At 44.2% G+C, this 18,843-nt stretch overlaps 1 protein-coding gene across 4 annotated transcripts in view; it reads right to left on the reverse strand.

Moving 5' to 3' along the window:
* Positions 1–2,895: 2,895 nt before the first annotated feature.
* Positions 2,896–18,843, reverse strand: part of AIDA (axin interactor, dorsalization associated) — a 28,456-nt gene continuing 12,508 nt past the window's right edge. The window contains exons 4-11 of one of the 4 annotated variants that reach the window (XM_055725560.1): positions 18,187–18,241; positions 12,914–12,977; positions 12,353–12,459; positions 10,650–10,661; positions 7,809–7,931; positions 4,928–5,050; positions 4,319–4,436; positions 2,896–3,369 (exon numbers count right to left, since the gene is read on the reverse strand). In XM_055725560.1, the coding sequence (XP_055581535.1) occupies positions 3,273–3,369; positions 4,319–4,436; positions 4,928–5,050; positions 7,809–7,931; positions 10,650–10,661; positions 12,353–12,459; positions 12,914–12,977; positions 18,187–18,241 (699 nt within the window). In that variant the 3' untranslated portion in view covers positions 2,896–3,272. The remainder of the gene's footprint in view (positions 3,370–4,318; positions 4,437–4,927; positions 5,051–7,808; positions 7,932–10,649; positions 10,662–12,352; positions 12,460–12,913; positions 12,978–18,186; positions 18,242–18,843) is intronic. The other 3 variants (XM_055725561.1, XM_055725563.1, XM_055725562.1) reach the window with 3 other exon arrangements.

An 18,843-nucleotide genomic window follows, 5' to 3' on the forward strand; every position in this document is an offset into this window, starting at 1 on the left:
TGCTACAGCCATGGCCGAGGTCAGGAACTGAAACAAGGCTGGGCAACTGCTGCTGCTGCCGCCAGGTTAGCGACTCCATCACCCTTACGCTGAAGGAGGCTGGTGTGTCACGGCCTGGCTTCACGGAACAAGGGCAAGGGGCGATGGAGTCCTCAGCTGAAGGGCAGGACGGAGCCGGAAGCCTTTCCGAAGCTGTGTGGTTAGTTGGGAAGTGCAGGGAATGCTATGCCATTCTAGAAACGTAAGAAGTTTCATAATTGCTTTCTGCTTTCAAGACTGGCTTGCAGCATTAAGCAAAGTTTAAGAGCCGTGTTTTTAATCTTATTCAGTATTTAAGACCGATTCAGCTTCCTTAGCAGTAAGGCTGGATTTGCACAGCCTCTTTCACTTACATTAACAAAAAAATAACGATTCTGTAGAGCAGCATGGGTGTATGTAAACCATGTTAACCTGTATTGCTTTAACTCACTTTGCACACACAGAAGACTGAATAGCTTTAAACACACCCTACACTTGTAGCTGTTAAAGGAGTTAAATGTTCGTACAAGGATGAGTATGTACTATTTGGCATAGCGGGGCCACTTATCTAGAGGCCAAGGTTTTTCAGAAGTGCTCTGTACAAAGGGAAAGCTTAGGGAGGAGAAAGAAGAGGGGAAACAACCCAGAATAATAAAAAACCCCTATGGAACGGCCATTACAGCTTTACTGCTGGAGGACAAGCAGCCATTAAACTTGCCCTCGCGCTGTTACGTTCTTCCAGCTTTAGATTTAAGATGAAAGACAAGAGCATCACTGAAGTGTAAAACATTACAAGAGCTTGTGGGGGGAGCAGCAGTCCTTTCAGTGAAAGACAGTTCACAGGAAAAAAACCCACAAAGAATAGAAGAAACTTTAAAAATGGCATTTCACGCTCTAAAGCCATTAATTCACAATCAGTTAAATACAAAGCTCTACTTGTGTATTTAACAAAAATACTTTGAAGTTGACGTTTCATATAACTGGAGTTAATAGAGACACGTACAAGCTGGGACAGAGTCGAGGCAGGCAGCTGAAACAACGCGCTTGTAATTCCACTGGAAGCGGGCGACGGGTGTAGTGGCTCACGCCACCCATGCTGATGAACGCCTGTGTGGGAAGCTGGGTTCTGTGCGTGCAGGATCCCTCCTTCCAGCCCGGGCTCTGTGACACGCAGCACCTCCTCCCGTGTGCACCCCACGCAGCACTCACGGAGCCGGGTGGGATGGCCCTGCTGAAAAGCACCAGGAGGAGCCACAAGGGCCACCCAGGACCGACCTCGGCGCTCTCACTGTGCCACAGGTGACACTGGTGGACACTGGACGATGACAGAGCCCCAGAATTGGCCCTTGCTGAGCCAGACAGGCTGCGTGGCTCCCAGGGGTGCTCGGTGCTGCAGGTTCTTAGAAGGTCAGAAAGAGACCCGAGGCAGCCAGGCAGCGCCAGCAGGGAACGCAGCCATCGACCATGCGCGGCTTTATTTGCAGCCATAGACTAATCCTTTGCTCTATCCTTTTGCAGAGTCCGAAGAATGATTTTTATTTCTTTTTTAATGCTGCAGTCAGAGCTATTTCCATAACTGGCAGCGTTCTCTTTTCAGGGCTTGATCTTCGACACGTCAGCTGTAATGCCACTGGGGTACGGCAAAGCCCCATAAAGAGGAAAACCCAACCGTGTTCCCCCCGCTGTCCCCAGCCAGCAGGGGAAGCTGAGGAAGCATTGCTTTCTTGTAACACGGAAATAAAGTCATCCCTAGTTATACCAGAACAGAGGGAAGAAGGCAAGAAGATGAGGACATTCAAAACCAGCTTTTTATCCTAATCAGTACGGCAGAGCCAAGAACACCAAACACCTGCCTGTAGATGGACAAGTATCATGAGGACAAGTAACACTGGTAAAGTGTTACAGCTGTTAAAGCATGATGTAACGTCTTGGGGTTACATGACAGAAAAGAGGAACTGGTGATACATCTGCGGCCCGACTGTTTAAAATAAACCTAATAATTGGCACTATTCTGGGAGCTGGGTCTTCCGTTAGCATAGCGGAGTATTTAGGCACTAGTTAGATACGCAAGAAGTGTATCAAACCTTAAAGTATTGTATCAAATATCCACACAAATATATGAAAGATGTGACTGGGTTCTACTTCTGTCCCTTTATTAGGTCAAAAGGTGAATGCAAGTGTGTCAAAATAAGCCAATGTCCTGCAGCTTAACACACACCAAATCAAAAATATAGAAAATAAATGATAATCCTATCTACTTACATAAAAAGGTAATTTTTAGAGGAAGTTTCCAGACTTGCACAAAATATGCAGAAGACCGCATACTATCAGTTTCCGTAAGAACAGCAGTTTCATGTGAAAAGGGAGTCAGCCTGCCAGCCAGACCTACTTTACCAAAAGCTCTGGAAAACAGACGCTTGAGCACCGAGGGGCCTGTCCTGCTCTTGCTGAAATGGTGAAACATCCACCGTCCCCCCTCTCTGTCCCCCACCCGCCTCTGCAAATCACTCTGGGACAAGACACAGGAGGAGGAGCTCGAGGAGGGAGCCGTGGTGGCCGAAAGGACCGTAACACGTAACCAACACTCCGCACAGGATCCGGCAGAGCTGTCACAATCATCGCTGTCACAATCATCGCTCGGTGTTCTCATCTGCAGTCGTCCTCCTGGCCCAGCCAAAGCAGAACAGCTGGCCGAGGAGCTCCTCTGCCGCCATCCCCCTGGACCCAGCACCCTCCTCTCTCTCACTTTAAACCACCTGCAGTACACCTCAGGCTCCGTCCCACGCCTCCCCATCCTTCTCCCAGTCTTCTGCCCCCCAGCCCCCTCCAGAGGACTCCGAAATGCAGATGAGAGGAACTACAATCGCACAGCAAGTGTCACCAGCTAGTCGGCCTGCCACGTCTTTATTGCTACGGGTTTGGCAAAAGGGGCAGTCTCCAGCCTGGGGTGGAGGTTGAGGCAAAAGGCTAATAACGGTTAAGATAAAAAGTGATGAACAGCAAAATTAGGAAAAGCAGTCAACGTATTTCAGGGCTCTCGGAAACAACTTTTTCTGGAAGGTACTGAAAAAAAAAAATCTTGCGCTCGAGTGGCAGGCTCGCCTCTGACCCTGACGCAGTGCTGTGCAGCGTGTGATGGTCCCGTCTGACCTACTGGCATGAATTCAGTCGCTCTCCCGCCCCTCGAAGGCTAAGGCTACTACACACAGCTACCGTGACTTGCGGTTCAGTTCACAGAAGTCTCACAACGAGGGTCATTCCTTGTGCAATGTTTGATGGAGGTGAAGGTAAAGTGGTTTCTTGGTCAACAGTTGCAGTTTCTTCCTTTTAAAGTCAGTGGGTTTTTTGTACCTGTAACCACAAGAAAGTAAGTTAATCCACGTGCTAATGGCTGTGTAGGAAGATGAAAGCATAGTAGAAAGCTTGTCCGGTACAGATCTTATTACCGTAATCTTTTAAATACATCCGACCAGACTTACTGGAAGCAAGAATAATGAGCAGATTTACAGGAAGAAATTCAAACCAGTACTTTCTCTGGATTATGATTTTAACAAAACAAAGATTTCCATTTTTAAAGGAATGTAAGGTTTTTGCAAGGAGAATCCCCAACATAATACTCTGGATTAAAGGAGATGCAGTATCAGTTACACAACACTTAGAAGCACTCCAGCTAGCAGATAAGCACTCTTGCTAGAGATGCCCAGAATGGCAAGGTTCACCCTCTTCCTGACGAAAAAACACCTCAAAAGCCTCGCTCAGACGTTAAGCCACACAGTAAGGCTGGGATGCACATCAAAACCACTGCAGCATAACTGGCTAATCTAGTTCTCCGTATACTTAGAGCAGGGAAAAAACGACGGCCACCCAACAATGCTTCGAAATGCTCATAAAAATTCAATTGCAAATCAGTATCCCGTGTCTCAAATCACATTTCCTTTAGAGAAGTTCTGTACCAGAATATTGTGCAAGTTGATTTATTTTTTTTTAATACAGCGGATCTGACACTTAAGCTAAGGTTAAAATTAAAACCTCCCGTACAGATTTGTTAACTTTATATAAAATTTAGTTACAAACATGAGCATTTTATTCAGAAATAAGTCTAGTTTTTGAGAAGGGTCTCTAGCCATTTTATTTGCCTAAAAGCATTTTATCTTCCCTTCCTTATTAAAAGGAGGATATTCCTTGTGGAGGTCGATCTAACAAGTCCATGAAACCTTCCTCGACGCAACAAGCCACACATTGTAACCGAGGTCTAGTTCATTTCCTCCATCACTGGCATCTCTAATTGCGAGTCACTTACAGTTCTATAACAATTGCCCCAGGTTTAATTTCATCCATCTCCATGAAAGCAAAGCACTTGGTGCTAGTAAACCTTTTCTTAGGCTTGTAGTGTTTGAACTCAAAGAAAATAGCTGCACCTAGAGTGGAAAATGGTTTAATAGAAAAGTTAGCAATTACGGCCAGTAGTTAACTGAAAACTTATCTGCCATTAAGATGTTCTGCATACACTGGAGGGAATCACCTCCAACACATCTGTTATTAGCTCAAAAGCCACACCACACTCTTGCAGTGCTCATCAGTCCGAAGAGCTCGTACTCTTCACTCAGTTATTCATAGCCAGGTAACGGTCTGTCCAGTGACTAAGAAAGCGATAAAGCAGCTCACTACCTGTGTAGCAGAGCAGACTGCTGCATTTTTATCTCTTTTCATTCCCCTTTTGTCTGCAAGCCATCACCATGACTGATTTGAAAGGGACAGGACGCAAAGGTCCGTTTTTGTCCCTGTCTGGATCTCGAGCCCTGCAGCAGCAGCTCAGGCACAGCCTGTTTATTACACCAGGACAGGAGCAGCCTAGTGCCTACGCCTCCAAAGCCCCTGGGTGCTGTTTCAGGTCGCTGACAGTACGTACCTTTTGTTAGTTTTTCAATGTGTTTCTGAATCTCAATGTCCACATTGAAATGGACATACGTGTCCTCCTTCCTCAAAGCCACGGGAGTATCTTGCACAGGAGTCAGGTCTATCCCATTCAAATCTGCAGGAAAGAAACAGCATGAGACTGGCACAAGCTTCTCAGACTTTAAGGTCCTGCTTTAAAAGATTGATGAATCACTCCTAATATTGCCACAAGTTAACGCACACCTGGATTTTCCCCCTGCATTTAGAAAAAGGGGAAATCACGCTCCCTCACACACAGTCAGTGCATCTTCTTGCTGACTGCAACATGAAAGCAGGTAAAGTTCTGACAACATTTAGAATTAAAAATTGGAATTATCCCTCTTTTTAAGAGCACGTTTCTTTCTCCTGCCAGCACAGGATTCTATTCCTTTGCAAACGGGACTCCAGCAGGACTTCAGCCCTTTAGCTGAACCGGCAGGACGGGATACGCCCCAAAGGCTGCCCCCTCCACGCGGGGTCTGCGGGGCGCAGCTGGCACGGCTCCTGCAAGCTGTGTGCGCCCTGCGTCGCTGCCTGGGCTCCACGCGCATGGCTCCTCTGGGGTCTTCCACAGGCAGAAGCACGGTGGGGCCACGGGTCGGACTCCGGCTCTCAGGTTGTGCTGCTCAGGCACAGCCACCGCAGACGACGTTGTTTCTCACTAAGCCTCTGCTGTTTATAAAAGTACATTTGTCCTCTTTCTCCTCTCATCAGTTTTCCCTTTCCCTCAGGTGGAGCCAAGTTGCTAACGACACGGCCAAGGTTACACGTACAGAGCGTGTGCCTCGCGCTCGGGGTGCGGGCTGAGGCTGGGGCCCTGCACTTTGTCCAGGGAGTGGGCTGGGACCACCGACATTGCACCAGGAACAAAGCTCTCCCCGAGCCTGCAGAAGAGCAGTCTGGTATAGAACCAAGGAAAACAGCTACTAAGCACCTTCAGGTTCCTAACAGGGACAAAAATCACTTCCCAGAGTTACTTTTCCTCACCAAAAATCTTGAGAAACCAAGTACAGAAAGTCACCGTTACCAGACTAGGCAATGGCTGTCCCCCTTGTCCCACTTCTTGATCCTGTTTTCTACATCATTACTTGGCAGCCACCGTTTATAGGAGCTTGCAAATAGAGCGCCACATGTTAACAGAAAGACTTGTTGGGAAAGTTCTAATGTTGCTTAGCAATATACAGCCTCCCCGAGCTCCAGAAAGGAAATGAGAGCTAGCCCTGAAGGCAAGCAACAGTTTAACCATTCATTAGAAATTAAGAAAGACAAACACTTCAATGGGCAAGAACAACGAATGTTTGCTTTATGAGTTCCGATAAGTTCCAGGATCCAGTGTTAGAACCCTGTTAGGGCTGGTATTTTCCTGCTGGCCAAGAGAAACTCAGCATGAAAGAATTAAACTTGTTTAAATCCACATGCATCCAGCTAGCCCCACCACTGAAGTCACCCACCCCTCAGCTTTCTGGCATACTAGAAGCAAAGAAAGATCCACAAATGACTAGAGAAATGGAGCCTGAAGAATAGTTACACAATCTAAAAATAATGCTGCAAACCTAAGGCAACACCATAAACAAAGCAATACCGCATGTTTCCATGACTGAAAATGCAAAGAGGCAGTTCTATCAGCTGGGGAAGGCAAGAGTCACGCGCCGGCTTCCATCCCAACCAGGTGAACTCCTCAGAGGTCCAGAGAGAAGTGGAAAAAACCATCACAGGAAGCAGGATTAGGTAAAACTTTCTGTCTAGGTATTTTGGCAGATCAGCACTTGAGAACATCACTGGGATTTAAGTGACATTCAATACTGCGACCCTTACTTCTGCCAGAGAACTTGTCTGGTGGAGGAAGCACCCGATCGCACGTCTAACAAGTATTTTATCCCTGCGTTTGGTATCCAATAGTACATCTGAAAAGGATACACACAAGGTCACCACCACAATTGAAAATAGCTAGAGGCTGTTGGCTCAGCTACAGATTTTTGTATGATAAACAAAAAAAATCATACACTTCCGAAGATTGTAAAGACGAGCAGATGTCAAGCGGGGCAGGTTAAGGATAAGCAACTCTGACCACGGGGCTTCCCCCTATGAAATGCAAAATGAGGAAGAGGCAGATGGTCCCACTTAGAAAGACTCTGAATACCAAAAATCTCAGCCTCAAGCAACAGGTATCAACCACGTTGTCACCAGAAACAGTGAGAAATCCTTATGTTGCCTGTCCCGGACTGACAGGGAAAGTGGTTCTTACAGGTTCACGGAGGCTCTCAGAGCGGGAGGCTGTCAGCCCACCAGGCTTTGGCTGAAATATTTCAGTGCCAAGGCTAAAACATATTTTATTTCACTTGCAAGCTTTGCTTCCCAGCTTCATACTTGTTCCTCTAAACCTTAAGCACTGTTAAGATGATCTTTGTTTTACTAAAAAATTAGTTTAATGACAGGGCAAGAACGGAGTCAGCAGACTGGTTCACCGCCTGCAGAAAGCCCAGAGACCAATATGTGTTGGGGAGTACAAGAAATTCAAACAGGTCTGTACTTAAATGTCAGCTGAAGAAGCTGGAATAGAGAACCACAGTCTTCCAAGTCACCGGTACTTAGCTCCCAGCATGGGGCAGGCACCCTGGAGCACACAGATGAGAGTGTCCCCTGCAGCGATTCACCTCCCAGTGTCTCTCACACACAGATTTTTTTCCACCCTTGATTAAAGCAGAAGCCTTAAGTCCACAACAGAAAACACCAAGTACCAACAAGTATTTTTCCCAGCAGGTTGGTTAAAAAAAAAAAAAAAAAAAAAAATCAGTACAGCTTTCAGAAAACACTCTCCAAACTAGAAATGAGGAGCCAGGAACAGACATCATTACCCTTTACACTGACTGTGATGTAAGGATCAATGCACTGCCCAGCATCTTTCAGACCAATTTTCTCTATGTTGATGGTGAGTAATGTCATCCCGGGTTCAGATGGCAATCTGGGTAATAAAGTACCTGGAAAGAGTAAAGCATATTATTAACCCTTTGTGTCATTTTACAGCAGAGGCCTTGCTCATCCCATCATCCCTCACAGAAGATGCTGTTCTTAGGGGGTTCAAAGCCCAACAGAGTACACAGAACTAAAGGCAAGTCTGTGTGCACAGACACACAACGTCGGGTGACAGATTTCAAAGCCCCCACCAAAAAACCCCAGGGCTGCCTCAAGTCAAATGAATTCATGAAAAAATAACGCCATAAGAACTGAGAGGAGCTTTGTTTCTTTCTTGCTCTTATGCAGAACAATGTACTCATGGAAATCACTTTGTATCATTTTTAAGGATTAAATTTGGGAGGCTGGATTCAATCTGCAGTTGCAGGAAGTTCAGACACTTAATCAGTCGTCCCACCCCATTGAACATGACTTGGCTTCATGTTGAATATTTAGACTGGGAGAATAAGGAGGCAAATGGCACTGCTGCAAATCCCACTGAACATAAGGGAACCAGAAGAGAGATTCTTAATTATCTAAGTCCTACTGGCCTCTGCTTAAAGGGGATAACAAAAAAAATAGCGTTTGCATCCCCCAAATTCCCTTCTGCCTTAAGGAAGGAGTTTCCAGCTCTGCATCAAGAACATTTAGCATCAAAACCTCACAGTCAGCATAAACGAATCCTCACAGTGCTGAGGAAAACTGTGCAGCTGGCAAGAAATCCAAACTTCAAACTTACTAAAAGCCATGAGATTCTGTCATCAACAGAGTAGTTTTCCTCATGCTGATTTTAGCAAAGACTGTCAGGCTTCAAGCCTCTCTCCAGTATTAGATGAATATGCACCAAGACAGAAAATGCTTAGACTCATGAGCAAGTTTGATTTAAAGTTTTGGTTTTCTAATTTAAAAAAAAACAAAACCAAAAAAAACAGGTATCCCATGTTATCCCAAGGCTTGAAATCTACACAAAGTAATAGTTTCCTTTGACAAGTCAAATACGGGTTTTCCTTGATACTTGTTTTTCCTCTTGATCTGCTTGAGGAGCTGGAGAACCAAGGAGTTTTTGTCCTGGCTTTGCAAGAGACGACCATGTATACTGCTCTTAGAACTAGGGCCACAGCTTCAGCATGATTTTGTGAGCATTCCCACACCCAGTCCTTCTTTCAGAACCATCAGCAAGACTCGAAATCACATCTGTGATGCAGTACGTTCCTGTATTTCCCGTCTTGGCTACTATCAGACTCACGACCTCCAAGGTACCGTGTCTGCAGACACCTCATAACCTATCAAACAGAATTCGACCCCCCATTCTGAAGTAATGGGACAGGCTCCTGACCGTAGTGTAAGAAATGTTAAAAGCAAACTTAGAGAGCACCCATTTCTGCAAAGCAGCATACGCACCCTAGTTAATCTTGCTGTCTCTCTTGAACAGATGCTGAAAGACAAGAGCTCTTATTTCAATCTAAATGAAGGTAGGAGCAAGCCTGTCTTCCTTTTGGCACAGAACTTTGCTCTGTCATCTTTCAGTTGTCTCCTAAAAACAGCACGCCCGCAAGAGCCAAGAACAACTCTAACCTTCAGTTTTCCTGTCCATCCTCAAAAGAACTAAGTGATGGGATACTTGACAGAAAAATCACCTGAAAGATGCATCAGACTGGTATTTATTATAAAAACAGTGGCTTAAGAAAAATTACTATGTTATTGAAAAATGCTTTGCAGAACACATGAAATTGCAGAGTTGCAATCAACAGGAGAGTCAAGCTCATTTCCAGCAGGTATGAGAACAGCAGGACAGACGGTCTCCAAGGAACACTGTTTCCTTTCAGCCTCAGCAGGAGGAACAGCCAAGCAGGAAAGGACTAAAGCAGCTGACCGTAACACGTCTCATGTGAGCCACAACCACCCGCGCAGGTCTTTGGCCAAAGCCTCCGCAGTCACTTCGCACTGCAGCCATCGGCTGACAGCCAGCCCTCAGGGGTATAACGTCACTGCCAGGCCGCCACCACGGCTTGGACCCACGAGCCTTCCGCAGGCTCACACTGAGGCTTTGCACGAGAAAAGTGCCAGCCACTTCAGACACAACCACAGGGCATCACAGCCAGAGGGGGAAGGGAGCACCTACAAACCAACGAAGCGTCCTCCCACAAGCGTGGTTCCGGTACACAAAGGTGAGCCACCCCAACAGCTCACTGCCACCAGGACACAGCCAGTCTCCATTCCCAAACCCCGATTCAGAGAAAGGGGGAAGAGTGGCAAGTCTCCTGCTGCATCCACAAATGGAAACGGTTCACAGAAGAATCCATCGCCAGCACAGCACTAGAATATAGAAGTATATAACCAGGAGAAAGGCAGGAACCCTTTGCTGTTAGAGGCATCAAGCCACTGGGCGGTTCAGCTCCACACAGCACAGAAGTTTAACTATCTAAGTACTCTTCGTGTAAGATTTCCCATTAAAAAGTGTGTTCTGCTAAAAATCTAGCTACACCTGCCCTCGGCTACACTGCAAGTCAGAATGTCGTTATTAGCACAGTAGGACTTTTAAAGAGCTAGATAAGGTGTGTCACCAAATACGACCTTTCCTTTTTCTGGTACTGAAGGCAAATGACGATCACATGGATGCCTAGTACTATGATTGTTACCAAAGGTTGTATTGTGAGGGTTGAAATTAAGAGCTGAATGAAGAACATCACAGCTATGTGAAAATGATCAAAGAAATAACTGTATATACTAAAAGGTTATCATACCTTCATTGGCTCCTGGGTTAGATGAATGGTGCAATGTGATAACGATGAAGCCGTGCATGTAGAAGACAAGACCATGATCAGTTAGACAACATAGTTATGCACTACAGATTAAAGGCATATAGAAGCAAAAGTGCAACACAGTCCTATCAATTCAGCATGCAAAGTCCACTTTACTTACAAGGCTCGCCCCAGAAGGCTGCAAACTGCTTTTGATTAAACCTTATCACACAGAGAAAGAACAACAGACCAACCTCTAATCAGGTAAGAAACACCACGGTACTTTACATTCAATGGGGAAACAAGTTCTGTGTTCAAATAGCACAAAATCACCTTAATGCAAAAAAAATCAGGGAAGTCAGATACACTGTTTACTAAGTAGATGGCAACGTAAATAATCTGTAAGTTCAGGAGTTGCTCTCACCTCTTCTTAAAAAGCAAGGAATAGTTCTGTAAGAAAGTATATGCCCCAAACCTCTCCTCTTTCTGATTTGGCTACACGGCTTCTTTAAAAATGATTTAACTGTAAAGCTCATCTGGCTATCATCAACTTGGATTCCTCTTAGGCACGTACACAGCTTCTACGCCCACTATAAGCATACGGCTCTAACAGGTTGCACAGGGGTAACCGTTGGCACTGTGGGAATGGTCAAGGCCTCACTGATTCACCACCATACCAAGAGCTACCCAAGGTCTCTCTGCTGTGCTTTGGACAGCCAGAATGCATCTTCATAAATGGATTTACCACGGTGAACAAGAAGGATCAAGATAGTAAATGTCAGCAATAAACTATCACAATATATTATGGCATGTTTGTGAGTTTAGCATAAACGACTGCAGACTGTGCGTATCTACAGCAGTACCCCCCGCGGGGGTCATCCTCAGTAGCATGCATTTGTCAAATCTAAGGTAAGAGACATGTTTTCTCCAGGCATAAGTAATGCAACACCCCAGCGCTCTCAACCATAACTCCAGTACTAGTTTCCCTACTTGTTACCACCTTCTTGAAATACGAAGTTTGCCAACCCGCTCTGAAATCAGAAACTTTTTTCTTCTGCAAAGAAACTACACCAGGAACCTAAAGAACCTCTGTTGTAACATCCTACTCCTTTACCTGATAAATTGTCAAAAGCTGAAGTTACAGGAAGACCTTCTCCAGCATCTGTAGATATACCCAGTTCTACAAGAGCTTTCACATGGACAAGAACTTAAGCTACCAAAACCAAAGCCACCCCCCTTTATCCTCTCAGAGCCTGGCTTTAGTCTAAGCCATTGTCTCATCAGATGATGCAACACAAAAATAACCAGCAACAACTTATCACATCCCTAGCAGCACGTGATGCTCCTTGCAGGAGAAACATTGCCACAATTTAGATTTAAATGTGTTTGAAACACTTCACAGAGTACAGTTAAGAAAGCGCATGGAATGAAAATACTGAGTTTGAACAAGGAATAAAGGCTAATTATCTGAAGTAGATGGTACCACCCTCACAGGTTATCCACAGAATTGTTTTGCAGTAAGATATTGTTTGCTGAGAAAAAATATCCACGGGCCACCTTTGTGGTTCTCCAATACAGCATGAGAGTTTACACTAGCCTGTTGCTCCTCACCCAAGCTTTTCAAATCACAGGTAGAGAAAGGGGCTTCTCAGAGACGGAACTTACACGTGCTGCATGGGCTGGCATGGCAAGCCTAGAGCCCCTACCTGGAACTCTAGCAGGAAAAGAGTCTGGAGACCCTGCTCCAGCTCCTCCTTCCTCATCATCCTCCTCAAACTCCAAGTGTTCCTCTTCTCCAGGTGCTAAAATCTTCCTGTAAAGCAAGAGGAAGAAGAATGAGACTCAAGATCACACATCATCTGGCTTTCAACTCACAAGTCAGTGTCTGAGTACAGAGCAGAGGCAACACATTTTAATGTCATTTCATACTTCTTAATACCTACTACCTGTACCTACAGACTCTGACAGATTGCAGGACCTCAGCCCAATAGAAAGCACAGAGTCTAAACCCAAGAGACGGCAATTTCAGAGAGATGTAGGGATGTATCAAGTCCCGATTTTACCAAAAGCATGGGCTTGATTTTTAGTGGTACCTAGAAAAACAGAATTCAGAAGTTCTTTTATCAACCAGTTTACCCAAAGCATACTTGCTGTACTAGCAAGTATGTGGCTCTTGAAATTCTAGTGCTTCAGATGTACACCAGGTCCCAGGCTATGTTCCCTTTCAGATACGTATCTGTACATGAAGTGACCCAGTTCCCTCTTACCTGAGTGGGACAGGCTGAACATCAAAGGGGAACTCCTTATTGTAAGTGAGGATATTCTTTAAGACTGCAGAGAAGGGGAAAAAAAGTGAGAACCCATACCCATAAACAAACATTAATTCTACTACTTTGCACAGCTATGTCCATTCTCACAGCGTCTTCACACACACAAATAATAATAATATTTAAAAAACATAATCAGATCATACAAAAATCCCAACCCTTCTCTCATATTTTAAACACCAGTACCGTCCTGATCAGAGCCGTATCGCTGTAACGTTCAGACAGGCTAACTGCAACGCCAGTACATAATCACCAACAAGATTACAAGTACACAATCACCTACACAGACAAGGAAGATAAACATGGCAATCACCAAAAGCACCATGAGAAAAAGCTACAGGCCCTGGGGTAAATGGTAGCAATCTTGGGTGGCTGTTGAAAGGAGGGTGGTGGCGTTGCTGGCATCTGCTCCAAACAGATTTAAGTCTCCGGAACCGACACACACAAGCACATGTTGGCTGTACATTCAGACTGCCACCGTGAGAGTCCAAGCGTTCTGGTAACACGTAGTTTAAGTGAGATTTCCTACTTCATGCGTGTGGTTTTAGGAGGTTTTGGTGGTGGTGGTGGGTATTTTGATTTATTTTTTCTTGTTTTCTGCCCTCAGATGTCTGGGCAGATTGGCAAAATTCAGAAGAGGTACAGTGCAACACCTGAGCCTCAAGCCCCAGAGACCCTGACTGTAGTCTCCAGCACTGAGTGGAGAATGTCTTTGCCATCTGTATTGGAAACTCAGGTTTTAGTAATCACAACTTTAGCTGTTATTTCCAAAAGCACTTCAGAGCAAGAGCAAAACTTCCAAAAGCATGGGAAAGAAATAAGCATTTTGTGACGGCTAAAGGCTCTAAACATCTACAAGAGAATGTCCACAGGGAGAGACATCGTTCTACCAGACAGAGAGTATCCCAGACTGGGCAGGGGGAGAGGAGGCAGAAAACCTCAGTCCTCTCACTGAGCCTCACTTTGCAATAAGCCCTCTCAGAGCACAGGAAATCTCCCCTGAGGCTACTGAATGAGAACAAAACTGTTTTAAAACAACGTTAAGATCACACAAACACGCAGAAGAGCTTCCCTGCCTGTCTTCATATTCACATCACTCAGCACGGGCTCCATCACTAACTTACCGGACACTATCTGAATGCTACAATGAATAAAGAATCCCTTAGGAAAACTAGAAAGAACCCCAAAAAGTCTTTCCAGTCTTTGCTCATTCTGGGGTTTTTTTCTGGTTTTCTGTACCACCATCCGAGAGGTTATGTACTGCCTGATTCCAGCCAGACACAGTACAAATATACATAGAAAGTTTGAAGTTGCCTTCAGAGATGTGACAGACTAAACTGATGCCAAGTCTCTCTCTCTCCAAAGACTTCTGCTCCGATTGTGAAGAATCACAGCCACTTCCCAACAGAAAAGCAGCTAATTAATAGCAGTCAGTCAGCCTCCTGTGCAGCTGAAGTTCAGGAAAAGGAGGGGATTTTCATCACACTCAGAATTCCCCAGCTCTTGGAAAGCTACATCATACCAGAGACAGAAAGTGAAACTGCTCCAGGCAGAAAAATCTCAGTAAAGCGAGATCTCTCACTGATCACAGGCGTGTTACACAGACGCAATAGAAATTACAGTGGTCCTCCTCCAGCTTCCAAAGGCTGGTTAGCACTACATTCCTCTCTTCCCAGGAACCAACTTCTCTCACTGTGTGAGCGAACATCCCCTGAAAAACCACCTTCCAGTCATACATTTCCATCATCACTAGAGGGCACAAAATGCTGATACAAGCACAGGAAAAACGCAGTTTTACAGCACCTAAAATCCTGACGCTGCCTGGAGGCAGAGCTGAGCGTACACCCCCTGCCAGAGAGCCGCAGCCAGGCACAGGTGTTGGTACCAGACCTGCAGTCAGGCATCCTGGTGGCACTGGTAATAAAGGGGATGCTGAATGCTTAGCTCAGGAGCACTTCTGGAAACACCATCCAGAATCTTTTGCCTGTTACTGCTGAAAGCTGTGGATCAAGTTTTTAACGGGCCTTCAACTCTGTCATCATCAACAGCAAATAATTCTGCGAAGTTGTAATACAGCTATTTACTAAAGTTCTCCTTTAAACATCGTCAGGATAAGAGGCGGATCTAAAGCACTCAGCCTGGTGAAATACTTGCTCAAAGTCACAAAGAAAAAGCAAAGCAATAAAACAGCAATGCAACAATCACCCTCTGAGGAAAGGAGGATCTTCTTTGCATCCATCACAAGTGTAAGTTTCTGTTGATTTAAATAAAATTAACCAGATCACAGAAAAAAAACCCATTAGGTTACAACTAACAGGAATCTCCCTTGCAATACTGTGTAAGACACCCAAGCTTTAAGAGATTGGCTTGGGCTTTTTGTGGTTTTGTTTTGTTTTTAAAAACACACATTGCCTCTGGGAGAAAGATCACTTCCCCTCTGTAATGCTGGGAGGACACAACTCACAGCAAGCTCTTCATGTGTATCACCAACAGGCAGAACCCCAGCATCGGGGCCTCCATTTATGTGGCTTTTCCAATAGAAATCTTCTAAAAATACTGTTCCGCAGGCTCTTGTGCAGAAGCTGCCTTTTGTGACATTGGATAATATCCCATTGATTTTATCAGCAGCTGGCTCCCTCTTGAAAGATTTCAAAAGAAATTATCAGCATGAGCTGTAAGACCAGTACACGCTACCTTGGTAGAGACCACCACTGTCCATTTAGATTTTTAGTGACAGCCTATGATACCTGTACTGATTTTCCTTTTTAATTAGACAACACAAAATAATTCAGATACCAGGCTCTCCAGCACAACGCAGTATCTACTTCTCTTACAGTACATACATACTGAGTTTGAAACTAGTCACTTAGTGGCTAGGATTATCACAGATGAACACAGGAACATGGGATGTCCCAGCCTATCCGTTTGTAATGTGTATAACACTGGTATAAGCTTTCACAAGAAAAGGATTTGTGAGATTCAGTGTGTTAGCAACGATTTCACACAGCGTCGTCTCAAAAGAACTATTTCTATGTACGGACCCTCCTGTAGCATTATTCTGGCACAAAAGATTCAGTGACATATCCTATAAACAAACAAAACTAGACAACTGCTTCACTTTCCAAATGCAAACTTGAATAGGAAAAGTTAGAACTTGACAACACAAGATTAAAAAAAAAAAAAAAGTTTAATCTAAGGCCCCTGGTTGTTATAACAACACCCAAACCAAATTTCTCAGCCATTTTGATAGCTTCAGGCACGAAAGTAATTAAAACAAGCCAAATCGTGTGAATAGCTGTTTTCATTCCACCCTAACAGAATGGCTTGACCTAACAAAGGAATCGCTTATTTGCATTGCCAGCCCAGACTTTTTTAGCTTTTTCTGGTGGAATGCAAGAGAAAATGACAACACACAAATTAAAACACTTCACGGTATATTTTATGAAATGGCTGATGTTGGCCTGATTAAGATTTACTCTATTCAAGATGTACTTTAAAACCCACAAAACAAAGGCACAATTCAGAGAGAAAGAGGCCAGAACAATAACAATCCAAGTTAGACAGCAGCGTTAAGAACATCAGCGTAGAAGCACCCGTTCTCCTCTAAGGAAAATAACTCAGTGTCTTTGAAAACTGATGGCCACACACTCTCCTCAGTTTTAATATAGTTGCTTGTCGTATGAGGTGTGGGCTGAGTGCACTTCACAGTGTTGAACTTTTTCTTTTTTTGACAGCTAAAAAGAAATTCTTTGACAGAGGGCAAGATAAGCAACAGGACTGTTGCACCGTAACTTGAAATTTTGGCCTTTAAGAAAAGGAGGCATTTCAAGGGAAGCTTTATGCCTGTTGGCGGAACAATGATTCTGACCAAGCCCTTCAATAGTCACCTCCTTTGATTTATAGAACAGTTTGATCAATTATAACATGGTTCCTCGCTCTCTTCCATCATTCAGTCACTCACAGGTCATTTGCACAATGGAGTCTAAAATCCACAGTTGTTAAATTATTACAACATTTTAAACACTTGTAAACAGAGAACAGGAGTATCTATACAAAATAATCCCAGATCAGAGGATGCAGAGGCCAGACACGCAGTATGTAGGTTGAGAAAGACCCAATACTTCCAACACATAGTTAAATCATTTCCTTAATTATGGTCTTCACAGACCTAGCAGTCTTGTAAAGTACCTTCACTTTCCATTTTCAGGGAACAGTTTAAAAGCATTTGCACTCTGTGTTTTGGTAGAGACGTGAGGAAGCTCTGTTCAATGCCCTGCTTCTTGACAAGCTTCCCTGTAGGATCCTGTGCCAGTTACTTAGAGAATGGGAGCGCAGAGAAGCTCAGCTTATTCATGAAGCGGAAACACTTGCCCATCCATGACGTTTGTCCCCAACATTGCCCTTCATGATACAGTTGTGACAGGAGCAAAATAAAACCAGTTTTTGGCAGCACAAAGGAAGCTCTTGCACATCTCCTGTTCCCCAAGAACTGCAGAAACATTAGCATTCAGGACAATATTGCTCAGATGTGGAAGCTCTGATCATAAGGATGCTTTGAGAACAAAGCAGCCAGTGTTATGGGAAGGAAAATGTAGCAGATAAATAGATACTTCCTACACGAAAAAGTTATTTCTGGATTGACATACCAAGAACTGATCCAAGATCAGTTGGGAAAAAACAACATCACACAAAACCCTTCAAAGACTGACTCACATCCTCACTTTTGACTCTTAATTTGGTTAGTCTGGTAGCGTTACAGTGGTGGGTGACAGGTGATTGGCTACCATGAGCACAAGTTCAATTTTTTCAGCAGAAAAAAATAAATTCCAAGCTGCAAAGATGACGACCACAAAAGTGTTGAAATTCAGTTCAAATAAGAAATGTGCAGGTAAATTTTCCAGCTGATTATATACTGTAGTACTGATCGCTTAAATTAATATTTTGTGCAAAAATTAGCAGCACCCAAGGAGTGACTTATTTGAAAATAAAGACAAATAGATTATCTGAAACTTTAGGACTACTATACTTCGAAGTTACCCACATTACACTCCTTAATACACTTCAGGTTTTGTCTATGTGGTAACAGATACTTGGAAGAACCACTAAAATCAGCATTACTGTCAAACCACATCGTGGTCAGCCAGTATTCATGCTGCTGTCATGATTTCCACTGCAACAATAAACATCACTCAACATACAAAGATACTACTTACTCGGTTCCAACTTCTTCAGATCCTCAAGCTTAAATTCATCCTGCGATTGGGTGGACTAGGGCATTACAAAAATTACATTACAAATTACATTATAATTACAAAATTGATTACAATTACAGAAAGATTACATTAGACCTTAGTATGCACCTTCCCCTCAGACAGAGTTACCATATCTTAGAATAAGCACGCAGGATGCTTCCTTTGCTCAAGTGTACCAGGTTACCTCAAAGCTATGTCCTAAAACCCCCCAAACAAAACCTCCCCAAGAGAGGCTAGGTTCACAGGTGAGGCAGAAAGGACATTACTTCTCATTTATTGACAACAAATTTACCTCATGTTCCAAGCTCTAATGCAAGACAAGTATTTTTAAAGCAACTAATTACTCTTTCATACTTACTATACACAGGAACATTAAAGACAGAGGGATTTGGTTTAGTTCTTCCCCGATCAAGTTGTTCTGAAGCAAGATCAGCACAGCAAAGTGATGCTCCAACAGGAGCATTCACAGTTCAAGACATATCCAGCACTGTAACACTGGCAGAAATGACAGTACACAGGATGAGCTCGACAAAACGCTCAGCTAAGGGCTCACTGCAAATGGAAGAGGGAGCCCCACCGCTCCTTTCTCCAGCTGTGATGATGCAGTTTCCTCATTGG

The sequence above is a fragment of the Falco cherrug genome, chromosome 13 (genome assembly GCF_023634085.1).
Source record: "Falco cherrug isolate bFalChe1 chromosome 13, bFalChe1.pri, whole genome shotgun sequence".
Classification (NCBI taxonomy): Eukaryota; Metazoa; Chordata; class Aves; order Falconiformes; family Falconidae; genus Falco; species Falco cherrug.